General features: G+C 37.7%; 1 protein-coding gene across 1 annotated transcript in view; it reads left to right on the forward strand.

Annotated features, from left to right (window-relative positions):
- Positions 1-9,611, forward strand: part of CLPTM1L (CLPTM1-like) — a 36,459-nt gene extending 26,848 nt beyond the window's left edge. Inside the window, exons 10-17 of the mRNA XM_009890068.1 lie at positions 604-669; positions 1,759-1,809; positions 2,421-2,503; positions 3,974-4,008; positions 4,312-4,367; positions 4,446-4,490; positions 7,834-7,949; positions 9,001-9,611. Of these exons, the coding sequence (XP_009888370.1) occupies positions 604-669; positions 1,759-1,809; positions 2,421-2,503; positions 3,974-4,008; positions 4,312-4,367; positions 4,446-4,490; positions 7,834-7,949; positions 9,001-9,085 (537 nt within the window). The 3' untranslated portion in view covers positions 9,086-9,611. The remainder of the gene's footprint in view (positions 1-603; positions 670-1,758; positions 1,810-2,420; positions 2,504-3,973; positions 4,009-4,311; positions 4,368-4,445; positions 4,491-7,833; positions 7,950-9,000) is intronic.
- Positions 9,612-10,726: the final 1,115 nt, after the last annotated feature.

Raw genomic sequence — 10,726 nt, forward strand, 5'->3', positions numbered from 1 at the left:
AGAGTGAGTACATAAGTAAATTTTCAGGTGCACTGAAAATTACATTAGGTTACATTAGGTTCAAACTGTTGTAGCTTTACATTAAGCAGCCACACAGCTCTGTGGATTTACTGACTTCTGCTTGTAGCCCACTAATGAAATGTAGTGACACCATGTAAGTGCCTACTTGATCACTGTTAGGATTTCGGAGGCACCTTCATCTTGCAGATCCCAGCTGACCTTGAAGGCGTATAAGCTTGCTTGGCAGGTGGTTACTAGAGAATTCTCTAAATGCTTGACCTGGGATGCATGCTGGTGCTGGGAGCAGCTAACCACCACCTAAGCATTGCAATCCAGATATCCTGGAAGGACTAACTTATTTCACTTAAAGTACATCATCTGATAAGGAGACTTAATAGCGCATGCTCCCAGTGTTGTACTTGTGTGGTGACACAGAATTTGGTTTGTATAGAGACACAGGTGCTGCAATTGGGCTGTTGCTGCTTCATGCAATGAGTGCTTAAAATAGATATTCTGGGGTCTTGATTCTGAGTATCTGAATCCTGTGTAAGACATTCCGTTGGCTAATTCTTTATGTGCACGTTTTGTTTTTGCTCATCACAGCTCTGGAAAGTGAAGAAAGCTTTGAAAATGACAATCAAGTGGCAAGGCTTGAGACCCAAGATTCAGGTATAGTAGACATTGTCCTGTTAATGATTACACTCTTGAGCTTTCCATCTGTTTCCAGGTTACTGTGCAAATTGGCTTTCAGTGAAATGAAGATTAAACTTAAAAGTTCATTAACTTCAAAGTTTCCTGTGTACATCTTCTCTTTATGGAACGCTTAATCCAAAAGCTGGATGAGCATTTCCAAATTTAGGAATTTCTCTGAGGAATCCTGTAGAAGAAAAAGCTGTTTGTGTGTATTTATGGTGTGAGAAACTTCAGAACTCCTCTGCTAAATCTTAACAGGTGGGACTGTGCTCCTGCCACTGTGTTGGAAAGGCACTTTTATCTGGCATCACGATTTGAAGTAAGAAACTGAGTTTTTCATGAAGCTGTAGGTATAACTTGTCCATTGTGGAACTAGTAGAAGATGTGACACGTTCTGGGAACAGGACAATCTTTGACAAATTCTCTAGGTAAAAATTTAAGTCCTGAGACTGCAGGACATGCAGAGGCAGCTGGGATTCAAATTAACTTTTTTTAAAGAACTATGTACATTGAAATTTTCCCTTGTTGGTAGGAGAAACAGTTGTCTAATTCAGCATTTATTTCACAAGAAGTACTAGGGTTTTGTGCAGCTTGAAGTCTAAGCATCTTGAGTTGCTCATAGCTCTGGTTGTTCCTTTGCCAGTATTCAAGGAACTGTGTTAAGCAGTCACAATTTCTGGAGATGTGGAGATAATCCATAACTGACCTCTTTGTGCATGAAAATGATTATGGTTTTTAATAACGGCCTCCTGTATCTGTCAGATTCTTAGCCATTTGGCTTTACTTTTGTTTTGTGAACTCTGCTGTCTCAACAGCGTTTTCCTAAGCAAAGAAATCTTGCCTCTTTGGTGTAAAGCACGAAGGGGCAAAAATAAACTTTTTTTGCCTACCCTGTATTTGGCAGGCTGCACGGGACGTTTGTATGACTCTTTTGTACAGAAGCTTGTAAGAACTTTGAACTGTTACCTAGCTTAATGTCTAAGCAGTTTAGTTTGCAGGTTAAATCTCTTTTTAGGGAGTTGGACAGCAGTTCTGACTTGATTATGCATTTTGTATGTATTGCAGTTTGGCACATACAATGACTCTGAAAAGAAGACTGAGGAGTATGATACCCAGGTAAGAGGGAATCATGTGACTTCTGATCTATAAAGTCTACATATGTGATGTGCTGATTGACTTGTTTCACTCTTTATTGCTACAAGTGCATTTTCCATTTTTGCATAGTTGTCAAGTGGATCATCGTTATGTGGATGATCAGATACTGAAGCTTCATTCTAATAATTTATGAAGAGAAACAGTGAAAGAGTTGTTAGCTGAATTTGGTTGAGAAGCAGAATTGCAAGTGACTTAACTGAAGAGAAATATCTTAAAGGGTATTCACTCACAAATTTGAAAATTGATATTTGTACTTGTTATTGTACTGTTCACGTATTTCCCAATTTCTGGAAGGAGTTGAAGAAACCGGGAAGTTAAGCAGAGAGCTACTCTTAGACTCTGATCTTCATGCTGTCCCTCTTTGCTTATGCTCTAAGATCCTTGGTGGTCTGAACTGAGCACTGGAATTTTCACCACCTTCTCTAGAACTGGAAGCATACTGGAAATAATAGTAGACATTTGGAAATAGAAAAGATTTTCAGGAAAAAAAAAATGTGGCTGTCTTCTAGTTAATGCCATGACAAATCTGTATATAAAATGTAAGCTAACAAACTATTTTCATTGTCTACTAGGCTATGAAATACTTGTCATATTTGCTCTATCCACTATGTATTGGAGGTGCAGGTTACTCCTTGCTGAATGTCAAATACAAAAGGTACTGTAAATCTATAAACGATCTTACGCAGAATTGAAACATTCCCCGTGATATGATAACTAGGATGGCAATAGCAAGCAAAAGCGTTTTCAAGAGAGGGCTCTGTATTCCTTTAGAGGCATGGGCCTACAGCAATATCTTGATACTTCAGCAGAAGCTGAAGACTTAGTATTTCATGAAAAGGTGAAACTCCTGTCCACTTTCACTCAAAATAATACAGCTAGTTCATTTTGTATCGGAGAGATGCAAGCAAGTATGCAGCTGTGAGAGTGTGCAAACACAAGCATGGGGATGGCCACACAGACGCATTTTTTAACAGTCTTTAGGCCCCGAAGGGATGGGAGGGAGAGCAAGCACTAGCTTAAAATAACATCAGGAAGAACTGATGTCGCTGCATACGTGCGCTGGAGCATTTGTACTAGGGGCAATTTCTAGGTGTAAGAAAAACAATTTTTTCTCAAAAGGTTCTTATCTTAGGAAGGAGCTAACAAATTTTTAAAAATTCTGCTTTTCTCACAGAATTCCTGAATTAATTCAGTACTGCAAAATATTATACGCCAGGTGTTTGTAGCTGTAGCTACATGCTGTATGCCAGGTGTTCTTAAGCTGTAGCTTAAGAAAGTGAAAAAAATTGATATAATAGAATTTTTGTCATTGTTAAATCTATTTGTAAGAAAATGTGATGGAACAAGTAATCTTAACAGTGGATTATCCTTTAATCTTGCAGACATTTCCTGATGCATTTTTTAGATGCTTGTGGATTAGTGAAATGCTGCTACAGCTGTAACATTGCTATTAACAAGTCACTAACGCAGCCTTGCAAGTTTAATTTTAAATGATCTAACCTGAGCATCACAATTGCTAGCTGTGCCTACTATCACAAGCAGAAATATAGAATTTGGCCACTATCTGTAACACTACTGTTATGTTGTTAAGATCGTGCTCCATTGAACATCTGGGAAGGGTTTTTAGATGTAAAGAAGGAAAAATGTAGGTTCCTTGTATTTACCTTTTGAGTTTTTTAAGTGCCTACTATACTGGTTTGCACTGGATGGTATTTGTTGTTTGAAATTGGGTAAGTCCTTATAGTGCTGTATTAAGTGTCTCTTTAGTATTTAGAATACAGTGTTACCTTTGCGAACCTTAGCGCTGTCAGGGCTCAGTGTGCAGTATTATCTGATGTCATTTTGGGTGCAGACGTCTCAGAACATTCTGAAAATGTATGAAAGCAGTTGATAAAGCTCTCCAAACTTGTTGGATGCACTGATAAACATCCTTTGCTTAAACTGTTAGCACCTTCCCTGGAGCCCTTCCTAATCAAAGGAAGATGGGAGGTATTTAGTTCTTGTGTAAAGTCATTCACGACATAGCCATTTCTTGGAGTAGTCAGCGCACAGCCATGTAGAGGATTACAGGTATATATTTTTGGCTGAGGTGAAACAATAACTGGACTGTCTTCTTTGTTTGTAGCTGGTACTCCTGGTTGATTAACAGCTTTGTCAATGGTGAGTCCCTTCTTATGATTTTTTTCTATTCATGTTTCTTCAAATGGAGGCCAAGACTCAAAAATAGAAAATTAACTGCTGTCAGCTGGACCAGTGTAATATGGAGCAATAACTTGACTGTAGGTTCTAGAAGTATGACAGTAATTGAGAAAGGGAGAAGAATCAACCCAAAGTAAAACAAAAGGATTAGATGCATCTTCTCTCCTTAGGAAAATTAGTGTAAATCTCTAATTGTGAAAGTATAGTTGTGTGGTGTACTGCTATTGTGCACTTGTCTGTAAGTTTTCCATCTTTTATCTTCAGGAGTGTATGCTTTTGGATTCCTGTTTATGCTGCCCCAGCTGTTTGTAAACTACAAGGTAAGATTGAAAAGTGATAAAAGGGCTTTCTAGTCTCTTCTTGCAGAATTTATTACAAATTGATATTTTTAATCCTAGATGAAATCTGTTGCACACTTACCATGGAAGGCTTTCACATACAAAGTAAGTAAAGCTCTAATTTAAAGATTGGTGCGTATTATTTGAAAATAATTTTCTGTGAGAAATGGCTTAGTATTATGTAGCTTAAGGCTGACAGTGCTTTCTTTTAAGAAGTAAACTGACAGTAAAACCAAATTTGTTTGCAAATGTCCAAAAAAAAACCCAAACAAACCTACATTGTTTTCCATTTTTCATAATAACTTCCATATCATGAGAATACTTCATACTAGTTTTGCTGATAATAATATTGCTTTTTCTATTGTCAGTTGTCTTGCGCAGGTTCAAATGTTGGTCCTGCAAATAAACTAATCAGTCTCAATTTAATACATTATTTTAGGAAGGGGAGAGGTTACATTAACAAAGGATAGTTCTCAAGAAACAGATAGGACCACTAAGAGACCTTATTTTGGCTGGTTCCAGGAGCTACCAGAGATTGAAGTAACGTAGACACTGTTCTGTGTTGGGGTTGGTAATTCTGAGCTTCTGGGCAGTGTAGTGACAAATGTGTGGTGGGTTATTACATGGTGGAGAAGGGGCTGCACTGTGGTGTCCTCACTGCCTGAACTGCCCTTGTGTGGAAATAATGAGATGCTGTAGCAAAGCTTAACACTCGACCTTGGAGGAGAGGAAGGTGAGCTTATTTCAAAACAAAGTCACCTTGCTAAAACTTTGATACCTGCATACCCACAAGCACCCATATGTGTGTCCGAGTGGTTTGTGTAGTATTCAGGCACCAAGATGGATGTAAGCTGAGTATCCCAGTCAGGATTCCTTCCACTGATATGGAGAACAAGGGACACCCACTGTTGAGTTCCTCTGTCTCCTACATTCTTCCTCAGTCGACAGCTACCTGCTAGTTTTGTTCTTGTAGCCCTAAAAAGCTGATACCATTTTGACTCCATCCTTTCCCACCTCTGTGAGTCATTAGGATTTTTGTCAGTTGTTTTCCTGATCATTGTGTCCTGAGAAAGCCTGGGTGGATGTGGTGGGATCATCAAGACCTTGATGCCATCAATACATGCTATGTTTTCTTCTGCTTCCACTCACAAATGCTTTAATTTATTCTTCCTTTGTGCGGATGTATTACAATTCTCCACAACATCAGTACTTTAAAAGACACAGTATTAAAAACTGCTGAAGACACGGTGTCCAATTCTGAACAGATGATCTGGGACAAAAGAACTAAAATCTTAAAATTTGAAGTGTGTTTCATAGCTTTTCCATTTCTGTGAGCCTACAGCAGTTGTCCAACTTTCTGCTGCCTTAATATTTTTAAGGACTCATGGAGCATCTAGGAAAACAGATTGAAATATAGCTGATAGCAGAACAGCAAGTAAACAGTGTTCCATATGGAAATATAGTTTTAAAAAAATAAATAAATAAACATCTAGTGTTTCAGACAGACTAGGCAAATCAGCATGTTTCTTAAGAGGGGAGTAAAAGGTATATTAGCGAAGTAATTTTGCAATTATACTCCAGCAACAAAATGCAATAACTGAGCAGAGACATCAGCAGCTAAATAAACAACAAAGGGGCAGCATTCAAGCAAGTAACCTTTAAAGCAGTAGAACTCTCTTGCTGAATAGCCTTTTCTTAAAGAGCATTTATGGTTCCTGTTAAGATGCCAGAGGCTACCCACAATAAAGGCTTGTGTGCATGTAGAAAGAAGTATATGATGTTTTCAATTATGTTTAACTTACTGGTCTTTGGAGGGGGTAATTTACTTTTTCCTAGCGGATATTTAAAGTTGCTTGCTCTCTTCTGCACTTCGAAGAGTGGATAGAATAGTCTGAGGTCTCATTTGCAATTGTTGTTTTATAGAGCTTTGTTTTTTTCCTTAATTTGAACTCTTTCCTGTTTTCCTTGGCAAAACTGAAGATCAGTCTAACTTCCCAGTTTCTGTAGTCTTTATGTTTATGCTCTTTATACTTTTATGAGGAGTACCTTCAAATGAGGTAACCTCAAAAGAAAACTAGCTAGACTAAATACTGCTTGATGGGCTGCCCTGATGCATTCAATCTCAACAGCTTATGAGAACTGCCTAAATGCCTGAAGCGTGGAGCATTAAGCTTTTTCTTCCTTTCATCATTGTAGGATAACTCACCTGGGTGTTGACTTGGAAAGGCTGCATTTTCCAACTTGCCAAGTTTTTTTGTTCCATGACAAACCTTCTTTGCACAGGCTTGAGAAGTGCCATCCATGTTCTTTGATCACTTCAGAGTGATGGATTTGTTTTGACTTGCGAGAAGCAGCTTTCCTGTTGTAATTAATCAGAACTCTCTCCTGTCCAACACCCCCATCATCTGCTGATGCTTTGTTTAATCATGTAAACATCGGTTCATTTTGAAGAGTGATTCCTCCTCTGCGTAGAGAATACATCATTTTCCCTACTCTTGTGGTATGGGTTAAAGTACAACTTGCTCATATTGAAAGGAGAAGGCATGATACTGACTCTGTTAACCCAACAGTGAATATTCTTTGCTGGAGTTGTTTCCTGCTGGCTTTAGTGAGTTGAAACAGTTTATTGCAACATGAGTACTAGAGCTGGTGCGCTGTAAGAGTTGATTTCTACTTATTCCTTTAGGCCAGAGCCAGATCCAGAGGAGCTGCCCTTCTGTGACTTTCTTTACTTTCTCTGACAAAATATTGTTGTATTTGCATGCTCCCAGCCTGTTTGCGTTGCTTTCCCAGCAGATGTCAGGGAGTTTAAACTGTCTCACTCAGGAAGAAGTAGTGAGAAAATTGTTGCTTCAGAAACAGAACCTATAGTATGCCTAGTTGAGTGGAAATGGCGTAGAAAATTGTGTCTCGGATAAGGGATGGATGGTTACTTCCAGGAGAGCGCTGAAAATATTTTAAAGTCTCTCCAAGGCTGTCAAGTTAATGTTCTTAAGACCAGTAAATTAACAATTTTTTACACAAATTTCAAATTCCCACAGCAAATGGAAGTGAACTGACATCTTGTAAATCTTGAATCATTTGAGTAATGAATGATTAAAAGTCGTCTTTGCCAATTTCTTTTAAAGATTTCACTGAAGTTGAGTCCACGTTTTTCCCCTTGCATGACAATACTCTCATTTACCTGAAGTAGTCCTACTTCCTTTTTACTAGTAACTATACTTGTGTGGCCCAGAGTAGACAGTATGGTGTTCATTAAAAGAAAACACTTTAAAGTTTGTATTAAGTAGGTTTTTTTAGCATAACTCTTAAATACTGTTATAAATATGAAAGTAGTCTGTTCCTACTGAAAAACACAGTTCTAGGAAGCCTGTTTACTGTAGCTTTGTATCACAGATGACTTCTTTTCTTCCCAGCCAACTGAAGTATGCTTTTCTTTTATTTGTAGGCATTCAACACCTTTATTGATGATATATTTGCTTTTATCATCACTATGCCAACATCTCATAGGCTGGCGTGCTTTAGAGATGATGTCGTGTTCCTGGTCTATCTTTACCAAAGATGGTATGCCTTTCTTTAATACTCATCATTTTACAACGCTGTAGATGGCTGCAGTCTTTTTGCTATAAAGAGCTACGAAATAGCTTGGGATAGACTTCAAGCAGAATTTTTATACCATAGTACTATATAGTATGGTCTGGATAATGGTAGTTGTGTATATGCCTAGTCAAGGGAATGTTGAGCAGGGGATACTGAAAAGGAGAACTCAATACACATAAGAGGAGCAAAATTACTTTCCTGTAACTGCTGGTATTCCTGGACATGTTTTAGCATGCTAAGAGAGTAGACAAGAAATTCCTCTTCCCACAGCACTCGCAGAATTTTTTGTCAATTACCCCCTCTCCCTCCTCAAAACAGCTGTCCTCCTTTTCAGCAGATAGTTTCACATTCGCAAGCCACCAAAAAAATTTAACCTGAAGCATGAATACCTGAAGTAAGGTGAAGGAGAGCAATTCTGAAGCTTGTATTCACAAACCTTCTTAGGAGTTCTGGGCTTCTAACCGTTGCTGAGCGGCTACGTGTCTACATCTGAGGCATGCTTCCCAAGTTGCTCTGCAAGGCAGTAGCGAAGGATGTTTTCTGATGAGGGATTGCCCTGCTCTGCTTTCCTTTTTATCTAGTTTCCAAACACAAGTTATCAGGTTCTTTTCTAAGTTGGGTATCTGGCAAGTTTCAGATTTGTTAAGTAACTAAAATCAGATGGGGAAGGCGGCTATATACAGTAATCATGGAAATATTGTTCATAAATGAAGCTACAGAAAGTGTATTCTTGTTCCCAAGAATAAATATTTATCTGTGGAGCAAAGAATTTTTAGCCTAGTTCACGTTATACCAGAATATATGGATGCGTATGTCTAATCATTAAGACTAAGTGCGAACTTCAGTTTTAGATTTATGTAATTGCACATAATTGTAGTAAAACAGCCACAAATGGGAATAGAGAATATGATGAGAAAGAAATTAACTTTTTAAATTAAGTAGCACAGAACTGCTTAATTCCTCCAGGTAGCAGACAATATTGTAACTAATAATTTGGGGGTTTTTTTCCTGCCAGGCTTTATCCTGTGGATAAGAGCAGAGTGAATGAGTATGGAGAATCTTACGAAGAAAAGCCAAAAAAAAAAGCTCATAGAGAATAACTAAGAGTTGAAGAAGATTGACCCCTGGGCTCTTACTGGCTTCATGTATTATCTGGTCTTAAGGAAGGAAAAACTTATTTAATAAGAGTATTTTTAAAGCTTATGACAGAACTACATGGACAATACATCTTCTATATTGCCAAAATCTAGTTTTGATATCCTCCTATTTCAAGATCCTCTTTTGTCCTCACAAGGTCCACGGTCTGCTAGATGTCATTAAATAAACTTCCTGCATTTAAAACTTCTCTTCGCTGAAAACCTAAGTGTCCGGACCATTGCAATTAATATCCAAATCTATGTTTTTAAGACAACTCACTAACTGGAAGTGTGATGCCTGTGCCACTAGGCTATGAAAAGTGAAAAAAACAAGCCAGTGTGTTACAGCAGAATCAAGCATTATTGCCAAACTGTGGAGGCTGTCAAAAATAAAATGTATAATATTGGAGTATATGCTAATTACAAATCATTTTTATTTGATAATGGAGATAATGGAAATTGTAGAAATCATTATTAAAGTTGTATGCGGGCATTTAAGTTCATAGCTTAAAAAAAAAATATTGTTGGAAATAAAGGGAGAGAGAGATGGAGTAGTTAAAATTCAAGTACTGCCACGTTCTTAGCCCACAACATGGCAGAGGGTTTCAGTTGTCTTAAACGGAATGAAGATGTGAAAAAAAACTGTAACGTGATTTCTTTCGATATGTATCCAAGTTTATATAAATCCTTCTGCGTTGTTGACAAATCTTCTGATTTCTCGGCATAGCAGCTATTCATATAATGCAAATCATTGTTATGTCCTAGGAAAGTCTCTTAATACGTCTTAAATTCTTCATCATGTGGTACCCCAGTGACCTACTAGGGCAATTCTCTCATGTTTCACAGGGAATAATCCCTTGGTCTTTCCCTTCTCCCTCCCTGCCCTGTTCTATTTATAAGATGAAACATGCATCATTCAAGTGGAATGATTTTGCTCAAATACAATACAGGTTCAACAAATTACCTGGAGACAGTGGTGGGGGGAGGAACCCAACGAAAACCAGCCTGGTGAAGAACAGGTATCTTCTTTTCACACAATTTAAAATCCATATTCCATGGGAACAGTTCATTAAAAGGGAGGTATTTTGATCTATTTCTTTCAAGTAAGTAAAAATAATCAGGTTGAGTTATTACACCAAAATTCAAACATCACAGCTATATCTAGAAACCATGGTTCTACATTTTTAAAAGCAAGTTTCTCAGTAACAGTAAGTGAATTATAGAGTGGATTCCTTTCAGCAGCAAATAAAATGCAATTCAAAACAAAAATCTAAAAGACAGAATTCTAGTTTCCAATTTTAGTTTTGCTTTGGTCACTAAGTTTACAAATTAACCCCAAGGATTCTTATGTTTCTTTATTAAATCGCATGCTGTTTGTGCAAGGCTAGTAAATTTCCATTTGTCATTGATTGAAAATAGTAATTGAATAACCTTGAAGAACATGGATCTACTCCTATAGTCTGTAACTACTTTATGGAGTGAATTTTATCCAGTGCTGGTACTGCAGAAGTCTGAACATATAAATACTTGGGTCCCCAAAAGATACAGAAATGTGCCTAACTTCTTTTGTCACCATCTATAGTTTCTTCTACTGAAGTCCTTACA

This window comes from Charadrius vociferus, unplaced genomic scaffold (genome assembly GCF_000708025.1).
Source record: "Charadrius vociferus isolate BGI_N301 unplaced genomic scaffold, ASM70802v2 scaffold2558, whole genome shotgun sequence".
In the NCBI taxonomy this organism is placed as follows: domain Eukaryota; kingdom Metazoa; phylum Chordata; class Aves; order Charadriiformes; family Charadriidae; genus Charadrius; species Charadrius vociferus.